At 45.0% G+C, this 23,004-nt stretch overlaps 1 protein-coding gene across 1 annotated transcript in view; it reads left to right on the top strand.

The window, feature by feature from the left end:
• The first annotated feature begins 1,761 nt into the window (after positions 1-1,761).
• Positions 1,762-23,004, top strand: part of HMGCS1 (3-hydroxy-3-methylglutaryl-CoA synthase 1) — a 66,538-nt gene continuing 45,295 nt past the window's right edge. The window contains exons 1-3 of the mRNA XM_085631209.1: positions 1,762-1,943; positions 8,824-9,281; positions 21,139-21,264. Coding sequence (XP_085487335.1) covers positions 8,834-9,281; positions 21,139-21,264 — 574 coding nt within the window. The 5' untranslated portion in view covers positions 1,762-1,943; positions 8,824-8,833. The remainder of the gene's footprint in view (positions 1,944-8,823; positions 9,282-21,138; positions 21,265-23,004) is intronic.

The following is a 23,004-nucleotide window of genomic DNA, read 5'->3' as shown; positions in this document are numbered from 1 at the left end:
TATTATATTATTTGTATCAGGGTTTTAAGTGGGATGAAAAAACTGCAGGGTCTCTCAAAGGGGCGCGTCCATTGTGATTAAGGGCATGGCATACACACACGTCTGCTAAGAATCTGTGCTTAGCACCGTCCAGCTCAGGGTTCACAAAGGAATCGTTGCCATGCCTCAGAGAGCCCGTGATCTTCGTCAATAATTCAGTGTCACTAATAAAGGGCGATGATAAGTACCGATGTGACTCATGTGGAGAGGCTGTGTGCTGGAGGGATTCGAGGCAGATATGTCCATCACTTGAAGCAGCACATGTACAGAAGTCAACTTTTTTTTATACAAAGGTATAATTCTTTTTTGACATTTCTTCAATTGTATTTGGAATTTAATTCATGAAAATATTTTTTTCACCCAGTGTTCTTTTTATGTATTTTTAGAGTGTTTGTAAGGACGGAAAGCAATGGAATATAGTAATTAACAAGGGGCGTCACAGGCAGAAGCACACACCTGCCTCCACCTGTTTAGAATTGCCCGTCACCTCACCCTGTTCTTTTATGCGCATCACTTCAAGACTGAATTAGAGGAATTTTTCTACCTTGCAAGAAAAAAAAACCTTCAAGAACGTTAAAAAGGACTTTCTAGCTCAATGAAGCATATTAGGCGTACACTGGTTCATGTTACTGTGACATTTGAACAGAGTTTTCATTGGTTTGTTGGGTGGACACCAGGGCTTTAAGTAGAATGAAAAACCTGGGGCAATAGGTCTGGCATTTACAAGACTTTGAGCTATTGGCATTGTAAATGACAATGCCTTTTATTTATGTTAATTATCAAAACATCAATAAAAGGCATTGTCATTTATAATGCCAAAACCTTAAACTCTCGCAAATGCGAGACCTATTGCATTGCAAATGCTTGTTTTTTCGGTTGGCATACAGGCTGGAAAATATCATTATACCCAAGTGCCTTGTGGAGTGAGTATCCTGTGTCTAGTGTTAGTACGTGTAGTTGTTCCTAGGAGTAGTTTTGTGCATGTAAATGAGGGAGGTGTGTGACATCTTGTTATACATGCCTGTCATAGCTGAAAATGTGCATAGCATATAGATTAAGTAAGAGCATTGAATATCTCTCTTCCCCACTTCCATCCGTCAGTGGAGCTCCAGAAAGGCCGGCTGTGTCTCCAACTATAACGTGTGCTTTTAGTAAACACGCTATGAAATCCTGCTAAGTAACTGTCTTCCCTATGTCAGCTGCGTAACATGCATTACAAACATGGTCGTTAATTGTACATCAATGTCAATAAAAACATTCCAGGAAATCAAAGAAAAGCCGTTATTTTTCAGTATGGAAATGTAAACTTCAAAAGTAGCTTACAGCTAGACAAACTATTCACAAACTATAAACACGGATGACTGCGTGTAGGGTTTTGCAGAGGGACATTCCAAACATGCAGAAATGGCCGTTAGATCTAGCAGAGGAAAGCAGCAACCCTACACGCAACACTGCAGGCCTGCCCAGACGCGTCTCAAGCCTCTTGTATCCTCCATGATCTACTATCCTGCCCTCGGCTCCCCAGTTCATGGAATCCTCGTTCTCCGTACCCTCTAAGAGCGAGGCGCTTCGTTTAGTCGGAGCTCCTCTTGCGACAGAAAGCCCATCGGCGCCGAGCAATCAGCTGCTACCGTGAGGCTCACGCGGCCGCTCCCATTCGCCGATGCAGCCGCAGCACAACGTACGAGACTCGACGTGCCTATGGTGTGACGCTGCGTCATTACTAAGGGTCGTCCTCTAATGGGAAGTGCTAACGTGCTTCCTCCGGCAGACCAAGGGCAGGTGTCTGGATAAACACAGCACGCCGGTGACAAGCGGCACAGGCTCCAGAAGTCTCCACGCAGTGGGTACTGAAAGCGAACACCTTCACAGAGGGACGGCGCTGTGCTGGCTGAGGCTCAGAGGTAAGGAAGACGCCCCTCTATTCATCCTGCAACAGCAAGGAGATGCTCTTGCGTTACCTGGCTTGTATCAGTTGAGGGTTATTTTGGGATCATTAAAAACGAAAGCTGCAAAAGAATATTTATTTCCCTGTGAAATAGTAATCTGCCCTCTTTGAGAGGCTGTTCTTGTGAGTGAGCGCGTTGTCGTTCCGTATTTTAGCGCCGAGAGCCGCTTTCTGCGTTGCCATTTCGTGACTGGTACACAGATCTCCGTATTCTCCTCGAAGGTTGGCCCACCGCTTCCCATTAATGCAATGACATCGTTTGGGTGTTAGGGCATCCGTACGGAACCCATGATCTGAAACATCCAAGTCACTCTTCCGAGTCCCTCGCTACAGTTAATAGTAGAAAGGCATGTGATCATAAGCAACTGTCTTATGAAGTGTCAAGCATGTAGGGCAGTAGAACAGACTGGGCTATATAGTTTATTCTTATGAGGTGCATATAAGCATATAGGGCAGTAGGAGACTGAGCTGTAGAGTTTTATCAATCTACCCATGCTCATATGCTTGTCAGGTCAGCGTTTTACTGCATTGTGATTAACTAAGTCCTTGAATTTAACATAAAACAAATATTTAATTTTATGTTACTCATTTTATATACCACGAGCCAGGGCCGATCTTGGGTATGGGTGAGCTGGGCCCAGGCCTGGGGCGCCAGTATTCCGAGGGGTGCAGCAGGGAGTTGCCTGACTTAATGTCATGTAAACAGCAGCTCATCCATCTCACTTGGTCTCAATTGGGCCCGTTAAAGACTTTGTAATCAGCCTATAATGAACCCCAGCGTAATTGTTAGCACCCCATCAACCCCCTACCCTCCTCCCTTCTTCGTCATACCTCCTGCTGTCACAGGACAACGAACCCCCCCCCCCCCCCCAACGAACGCCACATTTTCTTTCCACCCAGGGCGCTGTCCCGGTCAATCGGATTTAAAACCGTCACTGCCTTGAACCTAAAAAACAGGGCAGAGCGCCTTACATAGGATTCTTGTATATAACACCGTGGTCGAAGTGCATAAAGAAAAGCATGGGAATTGTGATCTTGAGTATAGTGGGGCAGGGTCATCTAAAGTGGGGGTGTGGTCAGAGACATGGCTGAAAAAAGCAACATTTTCTCTAGTTACTTTGTTGTCATTTCACGTACAGGTAACAGCATATATAATATACAACCCTCATATAAAAATTAATTGCAAATTAAATCTGTTGATGGGAAATACATTTTTGTGGTAGGAAGACTCATTGTTAATGTGACCATTTCAGCTTCGTGTGAGTGTAACCGAACAGTCAGGTTGCTGGTCAGTGCACTGGCGAAATAGTCACGTGTATTTATATTGCTAAGAGGTTGAAGCTTTTGATAGAAAGCAGTGTGAATATATGCCAGTTAAAAAAAAATATGTTGCAGTATAAGGTTGCAACCCGTATCAATAAGTTGTTGCAAAATGTGCCAAAAGATTGTTTAAATGCTTTCAAAAGTCATATTTTTAGTAAGAATACTTGTTCCTAGTGTAAACCTTTTTTGAAGGTTTCCATTAAAAGGGCAAATTCCAGATTCTATCCATTAAAGCCTAAACTGCTCCCAAAGAAGCCTTTAGATTTTCAGGCTAACCAATTGCACACATTTACACTTCATTCAGGTAGCAGATACCCTGTAGAGAATGCATTTTATTCTTCAGGCTGCCTGGCTCCCTTACCTCTCTTCACAGTAGAGGAGTCTCTTCATCTTCCCTTTCAACCTGTAGTAATTCAATTTTTGATCAAATTAATAAAGCTGGGAAACGTCCTTTCCCCTTTCTCTGCCCACTTCGACCACCGATGTCTAACACAATAAAAATATAGACACAAATATTAATGAGAACTGGCAAACCCAATAAATCTGGCTTGCATTTTGATTCCTCTTCAAATCATGGAAATAAACATGCCGCACACACAAAAACAAAGGAACAAATTGCTTTCTGTTAATAATTTGCCTGAGGTAAAGAATTCGGTGTATGGTAGTTCAGTTTACTTTTCCGATGTAAAAGTGCCCCCAATGCATTACAAAGAGCCTAAAGTATGAGGTGAGAGTGAAATAGTGTTCTGGATGTAGGCAGAGGCCACTCTGTTTATATTTCAAGTAACTGGTAACTTTAGTTCCTGCTGTCAAGCCAGAAATTAAAATATATATTTTTAACCTCTTCGGTGCCCGTGACGAGCTGGACTCGTCATGGGCCGCGGTGGCGCTGTGCTCTTGACGAGTCCAGCTCGTCACAAACCCCGCCCGCTAATGTAACGGCCGGCACAGGGCGGGGAAAGGGGCGGGCACCGAAGGGGTTAAAAGCACTTTAAACGAGCTTTGGGAAAGTAGTGTACTACAAACATTGGCAATGCCATATGGTGTAGCTTAGAACTGAAATGCCTGGACTCTTCCATCCATGCAGTTGCTCATTAGTCCATTCATGTATTCGGTCACTCATCCATGCACCTGTTTACCATCCTTGCACTCATGTATTTATTCATGAACTCATTCTTGCTTTCACTCACCTGCCCATCCACTATAACACTAGCATAAGTTCACCAGTCAGTGCAGAGGCAATTTCAGTTATCAGCCAAACCTATTGTATTTACTGCTACTCTGTGGTTGGTGTAAGAATACTTCTGGTAATGTGTGACTGCTAGTCTGTGATGGGCGAGAGAGTACTGTTGGTATTGGGAACTGCTAGTCTTTCATGGTTGTAAGTGGTGTCAATAGTCAGAGACTGCTCCTCTGAGGGCTGTAAAAATGTTTCCAGTAGTGTGTAACTGTTATGAGTATGACAGTGCTGTCAGCAATGTTAAACTGCTTTTTTGCTGATAAACAGTTAAAAAAAAACCTTAGGTCTTGTTTAAGGAATGGAAATTCTAGGATTCATGCAATGGCACCCCAGCAAGGGGACACCAGATTAACCCTACAAACAACAAATATGGCTCACTGCCAGGCAAAAGGATCCAAAATGTGAAAGCTTCATACTTGATCCACTAATGGTGGCTGGGTGATTGACCTGACTGGTAATTGCTTGGACAGATATGAAATGTCTGAAGTGTCATGTTTAGAAGCTGGCACTCGCCTGTTGATAGATACCTCCTTCCTATACCATAATCAGTCTGCACTTGGGTGAACCAGCATATATTGACAACATTATAACTAGTAGCCCAGAATAGTAAAGGGGCTTAGGTAAAACATTTAAAAAAACATTCTGAATCAGAACATGAAAACCTAGCGTGATGAACCACAGAGGCTTATAACTCTCTAGTCACTTCTGGAGAATATATATATCTGCTGCCAGTTCCAATCCCTCATTTGAATCTGAGATCCACACTGGAAAAGACACCACACCGATCCTTCGATTTTCGCGCTTAGGTTTTTATTATTTTCGCTGTAACGCGTTTCGGCATTCTTTTGCCACACATCAAGCGTCTGTTTTACTGTCAACATTTTTAAAAGCTATTGGTGAAACTCCCGGTCACATGGGTCAAAGCAACTGCCACCCCTGAACAAAGACTATATTGTCAGTTGGTGGCTGTACACGATCTTACTGTGTTTTCCCACATTTGATCTAGTTCATCACTTTGACTGTTTAAATATCATGAACATTTCATTTTGTTTTATGGCACACAATTTCATTAATTATATTTGGTCACAATTTGTCAAGTAATTCATTTGTCAAAAAGATTATTCAATACATTAAACCCTTTCAATAAATTAAAATCGAGTAAATTATAAATCCCAAGTGAAAATATGGTGACATTGTATATACGAAGTGCAAGTGCATGTGTTAATACTCCAGCAATGAAAACCCAGTTCATATGGCCAAACTCTATGCCCTAGTGCTTGATTCCATTATCAATTCATTCCCTCTGGAGATTAACCTTCTCTGCATTATAACCCTTCAATGATAATACCACATGATTGATTCAATTAGTTTGCTGCCACCAAACTCAGTTTGTCACAGTCACTGTGTCCTTTCCTTCAAATAGCAAGTGCTTCATGCAAGTGCACCACAAGGCTCATGATTTTACGCATTTTGTGCCACAATTCAGTATTTCCTTCGTGACCTTCCGTTCCATATGCATATTAAAACCATCTTTAAAAGAACTCGGTAGCCAATTATTTTAGTCTAGACTCCTAAATGTACCAAAAGGTCCTCATCAGAGTTTAGCCCAAATGGAATCTTGGTATTGAAGACTATGATGTATCTGGATTCAAGTTGGCGTAATTTTCGCTCACGATTAATATATATAATTTCTTGCTTTCGGAGAATGTCAGATCAGGAAAAATAAGTGATGGTCGCCACAATTGAGTGCCTGTGGCCGCCTCCGACTCAAATTAAGCACTGGTGGTACTACAAACCACAAAAATGTTCGAATCTGAGCCATTATTTCTAGTTTCGTGCTGTGATATCTTGAAGGAGAAGGTGTCATGGATGCCATTCCACTCTACCCTTTTCCAATATAATTTGAGACAGATTAATTAGAGGTAGCACTTTGTTCTGATGACAATTCTTAAAAGAATTGCTGAACAGGATCGAATTGTCGACACTTTTCCTTCGATTGGACAACTGCATATGATTCATAATTTGTATATTCATGTGCATGAGATGTTCTTGAGGGTCCTATGATGGTTTTTAATTTAATCGTTTTTGGTTTGTATGTGTGGGATATGTTTATTGTGTACTTGGGTACAGTCTTGTTTTCCCATTGTCTACATAAAGCGAGATAAAATCTTATATAGATTTTTTGATAGATAAACATTGTATTTCAAATTATAGATAGTACCTATATAAATTTCCCACATAGTGTTTACACTTTTATTGGGTACTCATTTATTTCTCTGATTTAAATGATACTTTTAGGGGATTTGTTAGTTGCTGCTGTGCGCCGGGTGGGGGGGGGTGGAGGGGGCTCTTAATTCTCACTTATAAGGGGTGTTCTGTGAACAGTAAAAGGATAATTTAAACATTTGCTTGGGACCTTTAAACTTTTAATGGGTCTTGTGCTCTTAGATAAGGGCAGAAATCGAGACCCCCACATGTATTTTATCGGGTGTCAAGTTTAAATTGCTTGGATCACTTGGGTAAATACCTCAGTGTACCACATTTCTCCACCAATACTGTGTATACCCACTCTGGCAATTCGAAGGGGAAGTGATCAAAGATGGTGGCAATTTTAGTAGGTGGTGGCTCTACGTTGCTTCTTAACTTTAGCCGATGAAACTGTTAAGTACAGCAAAATCATAGTGTGTAAAATAGTTTGATGCAAATGTAATGGGTGTCTATGAGGACAGCCTGTGGCCAGTACTGAAATATAAACATGAAAACATAAAAACAAACCTGTTGAATGCATTAGCACCCCATATTGGAAATGTGATTATATTTAATGTCGTCCCGTAACAGTGTATTTAGATTGGTTGGTTACAAAAGAGTGAAATAAACACTACCATAAATGAGCAACTATGGTGTTGGCAGCCATTACCTCTTCTGTACAGCTGCAAGAAAATCTCAACTGAAGTGAAAGTATTAATGGCTCAGAATAAGTTCTTACCTTAAACCCGTTCTTTCTTCAGGGCCTCTTAGAAGGTCATAGAAGCATCATTCTACAGAGTAAAACCATTTACACAAAGGAGCTGTCATTTCCTACCCAATCCAAAGAATATGATTTAGTGCGCCCACAACCTAAGGAGCAAAGTAGGACGGGATGGGAGCTCTTGAAACTCCTCAAACAGCAGAGGCTTAAAGATGAATTGAGAGAGAGACAGCCAGTGGTTCAAGCCAAAATTTGAATGACAAAATGTATAAGAACCTTTACACATGCAATGGAACAAAGGGCAGGTCGGGAAATTAACAATCCGGATTGGACAAACATGGTATAGTTGGAGGTATTTGTATATGGTATTTCTATAAAGCAAACTTAGCCAAAAGGCAGCGGGGAGCTGAACATGGCTTTGTTTTGGTTAAGAAAAAACATGTTTCTAAGAGGCAGTATACTGACTGGTGGAAGCTTCTCTGTCTTCCAGCATGAGTTTCTTTAGCACAACAGCATTTGTTGTAAACGGTTTCTGTGGCGTTCCAAGGAATGTTGGGAATTTCCCACATGTTCCTCTTTCTCTGGTTACTATATGATCTGTATGTGCTTCACAGATCGAGGCTAGTTTGCCACTTGACACCCATGTTTACAAATGTTGTCGATTTTACTGTGGTGAGGTGTTTCTGTCCTTATTCCAGAGCCCGTATAGGACATTCCAGAGCAAGCAGGAGTTTGTCATGTAGACCAGGCATTTATACTGATTATCTAAATTGGTAGGAGTTTGCAACGTTTTAATGGATAAATATTCCAGTTGCATGTTAATCTGAATGTTTATATCCGTCTGCTAAAACGGGTCAATTATTTTTGAACCACCCAAGTCATTTTAATGCCATGTTAAGAAACTCATTACAGCACAGTGCATGGCTTCATGTAGTGCACTTATGCGTACTCACTGATTAGCAGCTTCCCTCATTTAGTTCGGTGCATGCTGTGTACTTAGTAGAACGTTTTGCACCACCTTAAGAGGTTCTCTTGCATTGCTATTTTATGTTCTGATATTACACATTATAACCAATATTCTCAAAATGTTAACTGAGTAATTCCACTGTTGGGAAGGTTTTGCTCTCCTGGTTAAAGCCAGATTGAGGGAAATTATAATGTAAATAAGCTCAGACATCAGCGTGTTTCCACATACACTCGTTCTTTCAGAATCCGATTTCCAAAAGTTATTGGTAAGATTACTTAAGAATTTCTTTTTTAAAATTTGCTCCGTTTTCTAAGTTAAGTTTTACTTTCTCGTTTCAGAACTGCCACTATGCCTGGTTCTCTTTTTCTAAATGGTGGCTCGTGCTGGCCAAAAGATGTAGGAATCGTTTCCTTGGAGATTTACTTCCCATCTCAGTATGTTGACCAGGCACAACTGGAGGAGTTTGATGGAGTAAGTGCTGGAAAATACACAGCTGGCTTGGGCCAGGCCAGAATGGGCTTCTGCTCTGATAGAGAAGACATCAATTCGTTGTGTCTGACTGTCGTCCAGAGGCTTATGGAAAGGAATGAGCTTTCCTACGACAGTATTGGGAGGCTTGAGGTTGGCACGGAGACTATCATTGACAAGTCTAAATCGGTAAAGACTGTCCTGATGCAACTTTTTGAAGAGTCTGGTAATACTGACGTGGAAGGCATCGACACAACAAATGCATGCTATGGAGGAACTGCTGCACTCTTTAACGCTGTTAACTGGGTGGAGTCCAGCTCCTGGGATGGTAATTGCATGTTTTTCTCTTATGAACTCAAGGTTTGAAACTTTGCCTGTTAGAAGCTTACACCCAACGACTGAATTACATGGATGAATAATTTTAATACACAACCAGTTTTCTTTTCAACTTTGAATTGGTTTTGAAGTATATTTTTTTTGGGTCTGAGAATTGTATTCAGAAACACGGAGCTTGCTCAGCAGCCAAATCAAAATGGGTGTGTTGCCATCATATTAAGTTGTTAGCTCATTCCTCTATACTAGATTTTTACGAAATTGAGTTATGATACACACATGAGGGGATAGCAGAGACGGAGAAGTATTGCGTATCGTGTCACATATGCACTTTATTTATTTTCCGTTTTATGGAAATATAGTATGTTCTAAAAGGTGCAACTTCGGACAACCTGTTGCTTTTTTGGATGTGGCATCTTTGGTTGCACCAGAGAAGCACATAGATATTTTGGTGCTATATAAACTACAACATTGCTAAATTGTAGGTTATCTTGGCCTTTGGATCCACTCTAATTCCCTCTCACTAGGCCGTGCTTTAAGCTCTCAGTAACACATGAATACTTTTTATTGCCTAATGCATTCCTTCTGTTATGCCAGTGCAGATTGACGCCACCTACTAACTCATTTGAGCAATCGATTACTCAGTTTGTTTGTAGTGTGGGGCAGAAAAGAGTTCTAGGTGTGGTTATCTCTACACCCTAGTGCTATATAGCACTACTCAATCAGTCTCTGTACAGGGAGCAGAGGACCCACTGGCAGGTCATGGAAGCTCTTTACATAGGGGAAACATAGATGCTTCACACAAAATACATGACAGTCATACCAGGACAACAGTCTGTGGAGTGAGTTTAGGAGCCCTTGAGTGGCATAAATTGAGGTTCGTATTTCATGGGGCTATCCCAAAACCAGTAAAGAAAAAAAACATGCAACCTTACTGATAGAAAGGTGTTTTTGAGCTAAAAAATTACATTGAACAAGCATGTGTCCGCGCCATTAAAGTCAGTGAAGATTCCCTCATCAATGAAAATGTGGCCATGATTATTAGGTCTGGCCTACGCAGTGCATGCGCGCTGCATAGGGGGGACCTCTTGTAATCGGTTCGGTTTTGAGGCCAAAAACGTGCACGCATTGCATTGCTTTCAATAGCAACGCTTGCACGTTTGGCGATTCCCTTGCGGGAGCGAGCTTTGAAACCATCTGTTTGTAATTAACTTGCAAACAGCTGGTGCTTTTTCTCGCTCCCGCAAGGGAAACGCGCCACTGAAACCCCTTTGATTGATGCCCTCAGCGTTGCTTTAACTTTCGCGGCCACACCTCTGTACTATTGTACCCATCGTATCTACCATTCCTGTCCCGTTAGTGCTCTTCGCGCTCTGCTTATCTGTGCTCCTTTTGTATTCCCTTCTATCTCGCAGTTCTCCTCTCTGTATGTGCTCTCTCCTCCAGTACTCTGTTGGCGTTCTCTTCCCATTCTGGTCTAACTTGTGTAGCTCCTTCCTTTTTCAGTAGCTGTCCTGCCTTCCATTGCCTGCTTTCTTCTCTTCCGTTAACTACCCCACCCCTTCACTACCTGCCCCCCCTTCATTGCGCAATAGCTTTCTCTTTCAGACATTTGTTTTCCCGCGCCCCCTTTTTGCCTCAAATACACTGCCTTCTTGAGACTGCTCTGACCCACTCTCGCACGACATTGATCTTTTGTCCCTTGCTTTTTTGTCGGCCCTTCATTTCGCTACACCCTCGTGTATGCCCTAAGCGCCGTTTCCTCACTCCTCCCTCCCCCCCCCCCGCCCAGGCATGTGTACATTGTGGTTGGTGTGCGACGGCTGAACACGGGGTTGTTTCTTCGGACCTGTCACTCCGGGATAGGCCAGTGTAATGGCACGTTACCACAGAGCAGGGGGCGGTGCTCGTGGATCAGGCGTCTCCTCTGTAGCAGAGCATGGCTTCGGATCGGCCGGCTCCCGCAAACTGTCCGCAGTCCGGTAAGCACTGCGCTTCGGTTCTGAGGCTTCGTTGAGTGGGCTCCTGTGTCACAGGCGTGGTTGAGGGGGACTTCCGTCCCCCACGTCGTATTCAGTAGCATGCGGAATGTGCTCGAAACGACAACTAGCAACATGTCACCTGGTGCTAGCAGGGCAAAGAGCGCTTCCCGATTTGAAGTGTGCGCATTTACCATAACTCTTTTCATGACAGAGAACGTAACAGCGAGATGGAAGTATGATTCTATTACTTGCACTATTTAGGCCTCGCCTGACCCAGCGCTTGGGCGCTGGTCTGGCGAGACCTTAAGTGAGGGCGTCAGAAAATGCTACCGCCGGCTACAGCTTGCAGTGCATGTGCGTGGGCAAGCTGTGGCCAGCGGTAGCACTTTTTCCCCCAGCTTTTTAGCCAGCTTGCTAGAATGTGCAACAAGCACACGTGCTTGCGCACGCATCCCTTGCGTGTTTTAGCGCATCATCGCGATCACTTTCGCTTTCACAGCGATCGTGATCGCGATTACTTTCATGGCCAATGCTTGTTTCCTCCTTTTTAGTTGTATTTATTCCAGTTCGCGTGTCGCCTCTTTCTTCCTTTGCCCATCCAACCTCCGTTTTTGTTCTTCCTTTTTCGTTATATCTCCTGCCCCCTTTCCTCCTAGTGTGCTTCCTTCCCCTCACTTGTTCCTCCCCTCCTTCCCGCGTGCACCATGCAGTCCTTCCGCGTCTCACCTCTTTCCCCACATTTCTACTTGCGCCGCCTCTAATCCTATAACCATCCTCCCCACTTTGCTGTCTCTTTCAACACGTGGTCTGTCTCTTTTCCCTCGTTCTCTGACTGCCTTTGTCCCAGTACCTCCTGATGCACACCACCACACATCCCTCTCTTAACCTCTCTCTCACGCTCCTTCTCTCCTACGTCACTCCTCCTGATTATACCATGCCATTGCACCTACTCAACTACCCCCATCTCAGCCTACGTCTCCATTGTTCCACATCATTACTTCCCCAGCCCTCCCTTTGCTCCCTCTCACCACCTTTACGCATCTTCAGGTGCACACTCTTAAGTGTGCACACACCCTTTTCATGCCCTGTACTCCCTTTCCTCGTGTCCCCTCTAGAGCAGCACTCTATGTTCTCTCCTCCACTTTCTTCCTTCCCATCACTTCTTTGCCACCCATTTCTTACAATATCCCACCCTTGAGCCCCCTCCCTCACTTTATTTTCTTCCCTTATTACGCTTCCACATTTCATTCTTTCACCTCTTCCCTCTGCGCCTCACGGCCTTCCTCTTCTCCTCTCCACTATTCCTTCGGAAGCATTTTCTCTCCCTTTTTCTATGCTCGCTCCCCCACCCTTCTCCCGCCCTCTACGCCCTTCACTTCTCCAGCCTCCGTCTCATCCGTATCTCATTGTTTTCGTCTCCACCGCCATCGTCTCATCTGCATCTGCATCTCGTTATCTTCTCCACTCTCGCCTCATTGTCCTTATTTTCTCTCCCTCTGCTTATCCGTCCTCATCTCCTTCTATTCTCCCTCACCCCTCTTTCTCATCTTCCGATGTTCTTTTCTTGCAGCGTCCTTCTACCCCTCTACCTGCGTAAAACCCTTCTCTTCTCCACACCTCTTTTATTCTCTCCCTGCTCGCTTCTAGCACGTTTTCCATCCCCACCGCCACATATTCATCCACTCTTCCCCCACCCTCCACCTCCCCCCCCCCCCCTCTCCATCCTCCCTTCTCCATCCTCCCTTCTCAACTCTTTCTGGCCTCACCCGACCTCGCACCTTATTTCCTTCAGGACAGTCTGGATGCTTCACAGCTCATCTGGCCTCGCTACCCACCCCCCCCCCCCCCCCCCAACCTCCTCATCTCTTTCTCGCCCTCACTTCCCTCCCTGCCCTCCACATCTTTCTTGCCTCCACCTCTCCAGCCTCCCTCCCCTCTGGCCTCGCTGCCCCCCCCCCCCACCCACCCTCCTCATCTCTTTCACACCCCCTCTCCAGCCTCCCTTTACTCTGGCCTCGCTTCCCCCATCTCTGTCTTGCCCGCCCCCTCTCCAGCCTCCCACCCCTCTGGCCTCCCCCCCCCCCCCCCATCTCTCTTTCTTGCCCCCTCTACAGCCTCCCTCTCTTCTGGCCTCGCTTCCCTCCACATCTTTCTTGCCTCCCTCCTCTCCAGTCTCCCTCTTCTCTGGCCTCGCTACCACCCCCACCCTCCTCATCTCTTTCGTGCCCCTCTCTTCTCCAGCCTCCCTCTCCTCTAGCCTCATTTCACTCCCATCTCTTTTTAGTTTCTTTCTTCCACCTACATCCTCACCCTTATCTCAGCCACTCCCTCCTCTTCTCTCCACCTTCCATCCTTTTCTCCTGGTCCTTCTCTCCCACTCTTTATTCTCTCACCTCCCCATCTCTTTCCTGCCCCCTCCCCATGCTTCTCCATTTCTATTTTCTTTTCTCTCCTTCCACAGATTCTGCTCTTTCTGTACTCGCCCCTCCCGATCCTGCCTCATCTTATCACCTTTTAGGTCTCCACCCTCCATCTTCCTCTTTTTCCATCGATGTTCACTCGTCTCCCCCCGCCCTTCTATCATCTTTAGATCCCATTTCATCTCCTCTAGTATGCCCCCACTCTCCTTCCCCCATCTAGTCCCCTCCTAAATTCGACACCTTCCTACTGCTGTCCTCACTTCACTTCCCCTTCACTTTCTCTTCTTTCACATTCTATCCCCACTGAACCTCCTGTTCTCTTTATCTCTCTTTGCCTTCCTGGCACACTTCTCACTAATTTTACATCCCCTTTCCTCCTTCCATTCTCCTTCCCTACCTCTGCCCTCCCCAATCGCCCCACAAACACACCACAACCACACACACAACCACAAACACACACAATCACAAACCCAACCACACACACACACACAACCACTCTCACACACACACACACACACACACACACACACACACACACACAACCACCCCCACACACCCACCCACTCCCACACTCACCCCCCCCACACTCACACCCCCACAACCACAACCACAACACACAACCACAACACACAACCACAAACGCACACAAAATCACAAACCCAACCACACACACAACCACTCACACACACACACAACCACCCCCCCCACACACCCACCCACTCCCACACTCACACCCCCACAACCACACTCACACCCCCACAACCTCACACACACCCCCACAACCACACACCCACACCTACAAATCCACACACACACAACCACACACACAACCACACACACACACACAACCACACACACACACACACAACCACACACACACACACACACACACACACACACACACACACACACAACCACACACACACACACACACACACACACACACACACACACACACACACCACCAACACACACACAACCACAAACAGTTTTTTTGGCTGTTAGCATAAATACGCTGTCACCAACACGATGAACACCTTGGGAAAGTTTGGGAAGTCATCTCCAACTTTGAAACCACATGCAGTTGCAGAGTGTGTGCTGTACACATGGCAAAACCTTGACACAGCGGACTGTTGCAAGGAATGCTTTGAGACTTGGAGGCTGACAGACCTCAGTCTGTGCATTAGTTCACCCCGTCTTGGCGCTGCATAAAAACGGGGTGCCCACTGTCCAGCATGAAGTGAGACATTGTGATCGGGGCTGGAGAGGCTGTTTAGCAATCTGCTTAGAACATTGTGTTTCATTTAGGCAATTAAACATAAAGGAGCACTGGCAACGCTGATAAAATGGATTTCATTTTGAGTAGTGACTAAAACTTTAAAAAAGCCTGCAGTACTGAAACGAGCATTTGCAATGCAATAGGTCTCGCATTTGCAAAAGTTTCAGCTATTGCCATTGTTCATGACCATGCCTTTTTTTAATCTATTTTATAAAACAAACACATAAATAAATGGCATCATTTACAATGCCAATAGCTAGTGTTGCATTATTATTAGCAATGCCAACTGCTCACACTTTTATAATGCGAGACCTATTGCATTGCAAATGCTTGTTCTGTAGTGCAGCCTGGCTTGAATTCAAGCATTGACTACTGGGACACGCTTATCGGAAACAGTGAACTGTAGAATGGCTTAGCACTTGTAAATAAACATGTTTGGTATTACACTGGCATAGTTAATCAACTTTCGGCATCATGCTCCTTAAGGGCTTGTGGCACTTTAATCTCCACTCTTGTTTCACCCTCCCGTTTCGTACATTTTCATGTCTGGTGTAGGTAGACTTTGGCATCAACAACATAATGGCACGCACCGGCATAATATCACAGGTTGCGGTTTTGTCCTCTTTGGGGCCATAAACTGCAGTGGCATGAAGAATGCACATCCTCATAAGCAACTAGTTATTTGTCCTAGTTTGGGGTAGACTTGAGCTTAAAAAAAAAATAGCTTGTATATAGTTCTGAATCCTTTTTAAAATCTGCAAAATGAGTTTCCTCAAACAACTTCAGCGCTGCTCCAAAAAGATAGTTTTTTTCCAAGTCCATCCACAGTTTGTGCATCCTCCAGACAGTTTTATCAATGTTAAGATATTGAAAGATTGGGACTGCCCTCCCCAGCGGTCTGCGAGTATCCAGGGTAGGAAATAGAGCCGGGAGTGAAGCGGTGTACATTCAAGCACTCCTAATGTTGTGCCAGGGCATCCACGCTTTGGTGTCTACAGTGGATTGATTGGCGTTGGTTCAAGGCACTTGTTGTCACTCTTATGCTATTCTTTTCGATGCCGTGGCATATGGTACTAACTCGGCTCCCACATTTTTGTAGAATAGCTGTATCTGCCAGGCCTGTGTGTCAAGTGGTTACAACAAATGTACAATAACACAGCTACCCCGCCCCAATCAGTTAATACAGTTTGATTCAGAGGAACTGGGGTACTCGGCGTAAAGGTTTGTCATTGCACTGCAGCCTGGCGGTGCCACACTGTTGCACGTGGTCACCTTGATCAAGTGCAACGCCTACGGGTGAGGGAATTTGCATATCAATTGGATTCACTGAGGGATCTAGTGGCACATGTGCTACCCTGGTAGTCTCAGTTTTTGTCTGCCCGAAGAAACCCAACTGATCCAGTCTCTACATGTTTGTTACACTATCTTCCCAAAGTAGTAACCGACACGCTCAGCCAAGGAGGAAAGCGAATCACTCACTGTATACACGATAGCGGCTAGTCTAAACTTCAGAATGTTACCAGGTATCACCAGTAGGGTTACTGATGCAATTCATGAAACGTGCAGAGTTTTATATAGGCTTGTAATATGCATTGGCATTTCGTAGTGCCGTCCTCTTACAGCCCTTACTGCTTAATTACACTCATTATCTGGCACGACAAACACTGCCTGCAGTTCTAGTTCCGTGCTTCCGGTATTTAAACTAGTCAGAATATGGAAGATATCCCAAGTATTGTACGCGTAAAAATACCCATGTTTGAAGAGGTGGGACTAGAAGAATTGTCAGGATTGGTCTGATTTAAGTGCCTGTTTTAAGAATTTATTTAATTGTGTAAATATCCCTATAATACAGATACTGACGTGTAGAACTGTTCACTGGCTCGGAACCGGCCATATGTACTTGTCCAAGGATGAATCGTGCAGTCACTCCAGATTTCACTATTGGTTTTGTATCACTTGTAGTGAATTTGTGGACCAGTTCAGTGGCCCATCGTGGTCCTGCAGCTGTGAACGTATGGCCTGTGGTAGACTTATGTAGTTAATGTAAGTAAACTTGAAAGTGACTGTCGATGCGATCTATTTGGTTGTGAAGCGGGATTGTCATGTCCAGAGCACTATCTAGACCTGCAAGACGCTTGTCAGATGAGTGTGCGATTTAGCTCAGCACACTGCGACCATCAAACTAGTTCCATTGTGTAATGTAGACGACCTCTACTGCTCGTCAGTCGTGCTGGTTGTCCGCTTAAAACGTGAATTCAAAACTTGCACGCATTGCAAGCTTTAAAGCCTGGACTGGTGTGTAGGAGAGTGGCATCGACTGCATAGTTGCCCCCAACTTTTTGCTGATGTTTTGACTGTTTTTTGACTCTAGACCGGCTGTGGCCCTGCTATCCAGGACCCCAGCCTATCTGCTTCCTCTCTAAACTAATGTGAGTACCCTAAGTACATACCAATTGGATACTGAGGACACCCTATGAGCCCCTTGTAGATGGTACCCAGGGCATGGGTCCCTCAGAGGTCTACCAGGGGCTGCAGCACTTATTGTGCCACCCCTGGGACAGCCATACAAACTGACACCACCAGACCACTACTGTAGTCTGGGTAAGGTGGTGCTTGCAACCCTTACAGGGATATATGTATCCTGTATCCCACTGAAATACAACACATATATCCTCATAGGTCACCCTTAAGGCAGGCCTTGCTAATCCTACAAGGCAGGGTGTTGAGATATGTGTGAGGGGGGAACCCCTACCTGAGTAGGGCCTTTCTGCAACTTTCGTTAAAACTGTTGCGAGGTTGTTTGTAGTGCAGCCATACCATATACTCTTAACCGCATTATAAGTAATCACGATAGCGTGATAACTTGAGAGTGACTGCCCAGAACCATGTCATGTTTGGTGTCAAACATCGTGGAATCATACCCCCAATCCAGCCATGGGAGTGAGGGCATGATTCCCCCCTGTTAGAAAGGTGATATGGTAAAAGCGGCAGATTTTAGACCCCAATTTAAAAGAGCACACAAAGTACAAAATGGATACTACCCGCCACCCACACGACTCTGGCTGCCTGTTGCTTGGCAGAACTCCAGCCACGGCAGCTGGACAATAGGGATTTTGTTGCAGGGAGGTGTCTCAACCTACCCAGACAGACTATGTGGATTGGAACTGGGTGGGTGCACCATAGGATGCCTTTCAAACTTGCACGTAGGCTTCTCCAGTGCCTACTTCTGCATACACCGCCTCAAACCGGTTCAGGGGCATCATGTCCCCTGCCCAGGTGGGAAACGCACAAAGGGGAGAGGGTGTAGCCACCCTTTCCCGCCTGAACTCCCATTGGTGGGCTCTGATTCAGACACTCCCCTAATCCCTGGATAAAGGTGGGTGTAGGGTCCCCAGAGCTTCAGATTAATCTTGGACGAGAACTTTGCTTCAAAGACTTGAAACTTCGACGAGCTGCCGCTCAGCTGAATGAAGAAATATCTGTTGGGGTAAAGGAGTTACTCCCCTGCTTGGCAGGCACCTGAAACACTGCAAGTGACCCGGTTGGAAGTCCGCTGCTCCTACGGACATCGAAGACTTCTGCCTATCCTGAGGTGGGTACCCAAGCATCCCAGAGGCCAGTGAGTGTGCACAGTAAAGCTGAGCACCGTGGACCCCGTGGGTGCCGAGATACCCAGTACCCCAGGACACCGGCCACCTCTTGCCCAGCACACGACCCCGACGAGTGGGGAAGTTGTGCTTTGGCCCATCCATTGAGCCAACCTCTCAGCATCATCTGTGCCAAAGATCGACACCCCAGCCCGCTTCGGCGACCCGTGGGCACATCTTTACGCACGCCAAATTGCTGCCTCTCTCTCGACTGGTGGGCCCTAGCGGAGGTCAATCTTCACTTCCAAGAGCTCCCCTGGTTGCTCCAGGCCGGCTCTACAGTCTCCTCGCTGGAGACCTCGCTCAGACCCCGTAGGTCTGCACAGTAGCTGTTTTCTTGATCCTTGCCTGGGTTGCAGTTGCCCAGGCTTAGTGGATCCAATCAGGACACTAACACCGCAGCGGCCTTCACCCTTCGTGGGACAGTCGCCCTCCAGCAGCTTGCCTTCCTTGAAGCCTCCTGGACTCCGTGGCTGCTGATCCAAGCTACCCGTCTTCAACCTGGAAGCACCCGACATTGAAGGTCTCTTTCTCCTGAGGGCTCCTGGTCACTGGCTAGTGACCCAGACTCTGTCCCCTCTGCTTTCACGTCCTTTCCTTCAAGATCTACATCTTCAATCTGCACGACATCGACGATGCTTCACGCCAGCAGCAGTTCTTCACCTTTTTCCATTGAAAACGACCCGACATCGAAAACGACCTATGCACCCGGCTTCCCTGGGGCAGGTAACAGTGGTACCTCGGTACTGTCATGGGTGTGGGCCCTCCAAGAGCTTAACTTAAAACTCCTGAACTTGAACTCCTGCTAGAAGTGTCTAGATTCTCGCAATTTCCAACCGCGACATTCTCCATAGGGTTTAATAGGGATCCCAATCGTAGTTTCAACACTGCACACGCTTCCCGTGGGTCCCCTTCCTCACTACCTTGGGGGGTTTCGTAAGGGGCCAGCGATCCTAAGTGCCCTAGGCACTGTCTGCAGAACTGTTGTGGTTCTTATACCACTTTTTAAATATATGGTTTGGTCCCCCCCCCCCGGGCCCTGTGATTCCAGTGCTATTTATTGTAACTATAAATGCTTTATTGAATTGTATCTTTACCTCCAGCCTCATAAAGAGACTAGTGGGATTTGTTCTTAGAATAAATACATATATTTTGAATATATACCTGTGTGGACTACTCTTTCATTTGGTCATTCAAGAGGTTATCCATGGTAAAACAATAAGCTTAACAATCCTTCAAGACTTAGCCTGAAGGCTGCTCTCCACAGCTACCACTAGGATAGCTTTCTTTAAAGGTTGTCTTTTAACCTATCACCTTAAGATTCGAATTGGACTGGTTCAAGGTGTCGCCTATAACTAGTGGACAGCATATGCCAGGCCAACTTCTCACATGGTGTTTTTCTGGTGGCATGTTGATTGACACCAGTTGAAGTAATTTCTGAAAGCTGAGGCCCTTGATTGCATGTGTTCTACTTCGTTTCTTTCTCTGACAGATGTATTCCTCAGCAGGGCCTAAAGTTAAGTATGCAACTCCCCTGCAGAAACTATGTATCCATCCACTCGCCCAGCACTTGGCCATCATTTTGTCCTAGTTAGCCTTGTTGGCCTTTGTGTGTGGGTTTCTAACTGGACTTCTTGGCTCTTTGAAAGCCTGTTTAGGTGCGCCTGTTAGCTTGCCTTTCATTTTTTTTGCGCAGCGTGCATAAGTTCATTTTGGTCTGTGTACGGGTTCCTCTTTCTTTATGTAGGATTGACTGTTTGCATGAAAGCGTTCTCTACATACACCGCCTAAACAAGAACCTATAGAATTTGTCTAATAGTCAGTCTGCCCTTGGAATCTAGCATCTGTTGATTCTCCCTTAGTGTCCGTCCGCTGCTCATGTTCTAATTAAATTACTGTTTTCCAACCTCCACTCCCCCGTTATTCGTCCCGCTCCCCCATAACAATTTTTTTTATAACAAACAAGCATGAGAACAGGCAGGAAGAAGTTGCCAGTAGTGCAAGTACAAACAAGCATTGGCATAGCCAATAGGTCTCGCCTTTGTGACCTTATAAGTGTTTAGTTATCCAGCACAATATCCTTGGTGCAACAACATCAAGTGTTGCATGGCTAAACACTTATAAGGTCCCAAAGGTGAGACCTATTGGCTATGTAAATACTTGTTTTTATATTTGAACTAGTTAAAACATATTCATCAGATTTCTGCAGTGTGAAGATTTAGTAACGCAAAGGTTCTTATACAGGAGAATAACATTTGAAATCACCCTAATTTCCAGTACAACGGAATTTTCCAGAACCGATGCAAAATAGTTTGTTTAGTTGCCCCTTTCATTTTCTGTCCCCTCTTTTAAAATATATGTACTTGAAAATAGTTTAGTAATCCTGCCCCATCCATCTGTCCAGTCCGTCACTACTGATCCTCCTGGCCAGGTGTTTTACAGGCCACTTAACTCGGGAATGTTTAATTCTGTTTTAACTACAATGTAAGGTGGGTAATTCCTATTCTTTCTTGTTTCTTTACAGGACGTTATGCACTTGTCGTTGCTGGAGACATTGCTGTGTATGCCACAGGGAGCGCAAGGCCAACTGGTGGTGCCGGTGCAGTGGCTATGTTGATTGGTCCAAATGCCACCTTAACATTTGATAGAGGTTAGTTTCTTGCAAAAGGAAAATTTTTCAAACTATGTCCTTTTATCGAAGTAAATTTAAATATGATATTTACACAGATGTACTTTATCTCTCCAGAATACAGCAATCATGGCCATCGTTCACATTGTATAGGTGTGGTTTTTGTAGTATGTAGTTGTAGGTACCCCTTTCTTGGGCAGTTCAAAGTAATATTTATATTGTGCAAGTATTTATTACAGTTGGCTTAATGCCAGAAGCTGTATATATCAGTTATCTATATTTTCTGCTCTCCAACTGAGATAATGGTCTTGAAAGCTGTGGACAAGTTAACAACAGTCGGATCAAAGAGCCCTGCATTATTCTATGGGCTTTCCTCTCCTGTACTTCACTCATACGTTTTGCATTCTACGAGTAAATGCTCTATTGATGGCATTACTTGATCATTGCACTTTGTTTCTTTTCTAAATATTTTAAGCATGCAGGTATCTTAATTGGGGGGGGGGTGTGCGTGTGTGTATGCGTGTGTGTATGCATGTGTGCGTGTGTATGCATGTGTGCGTGTGTGTATGCATGTGTGTATGTATACACACACACTGTAATATATATTCACGTATGTTACACAGTGACTATCGCCACTGTGTAGTTAGTCCGGTCAGAGCTCCATAGGAAGAACATTATTGTTTTGCTAATAACTTTGGTGCTATTTGACGAACCTTTCTAAAATAAATTTGATCCACTTCCTTCCTGGGAAGTTTCCTGCTAAACTGTCCAGTGTGTGGTCCTAAAATTGTTGACTTCTCATGTTAATTCCCATAGGACACATCTGTCACATTTACTGAAAAAACAACTGAACGGATTTACACTAAATCTGGCTAAAAAGTAGCACTTTACTACGACAACTTCACTCGGCATCGCTCGCTCGCACACACTCTGCCACCACAGAAGAAAAACTGGACCACTTTAAAGGGGACTAATCAGTCCTGATTGGCTGACCACAACCTGAACAGTATGTTGTGACAGCCATTACAGGAAGCAGGAATATGTTCCCTGCATCCTAAAAAAAAAAAAAAGTTAAAATATAGAAGGGGGCAGGGTGAGCACACCGTAGGCCCCAGGGACCTTTGGGAAACCCTTGATTGGATAGCTTCAACATGTTGTGGCAGCCACTCCAGATTCTGAGACATGATCCCCATTTAAATGCATGTAGAGATACCCAGTTTTTGAGGATCCGAATAAGGGGCTCTTATAAAGGGCAATAAAAATATTTGATCACAATGTAAACCATTTGCTAGTGGTGCCACACTTATTTTAGGAATTGTGGTGTGTGCCCTGTGTCCCTAAGTCTTCCCCCCCCCCCCCCTGCCCCCCCCCCCTTCTCCCGCCATGCGACCCCTCCTTCCCAGGAATGAGACCAATGCACCCCAGGGTTGAGCAATCTAAAGTATTACCTGCCGCGGTAGACAACTCACCCTGTAATGTAAAGACTCGTAGCATGATGCGTATAATCCCAGAATGAGATGAACCATCTCTAAGTGGGGTTCCCCCTACCTCCTGCATCATTCAGTAATCTGCAATGCCCCAATCAAATTCTAAGTCCAGATCTGAAAATAAATATGCACAGTTAATACAGGTTTTCTCTGCCAGTTCATTAGAACTATTTAAGAGGGATCTGTGTCTAGATATCCACTGGTGGTTAATGTATTGTCAAAATTGCGAGGGGAGGTGTGTGTTTTGAGCAGTTTGAGGCATAATTTTCTGAAT

This window comes from Triturus cristatus, chromosome 2_1, assembly GCF_964204655.1.
Source record: "Triturus cristatus chromosome 2_1, aTriCri1.1, whole genome shotgun sequence".
Classification (NCBI taxonomy): Eukaryota; Metazoa; Chordata; class Amphibia; order Caudata; family Salamandridae; genus Triturus; species Triturus cristatus.
Note: the sequence above shows the minus strand (reverse complement) of the source record. Positions and strands in the feature narration are given on the sequence as shown.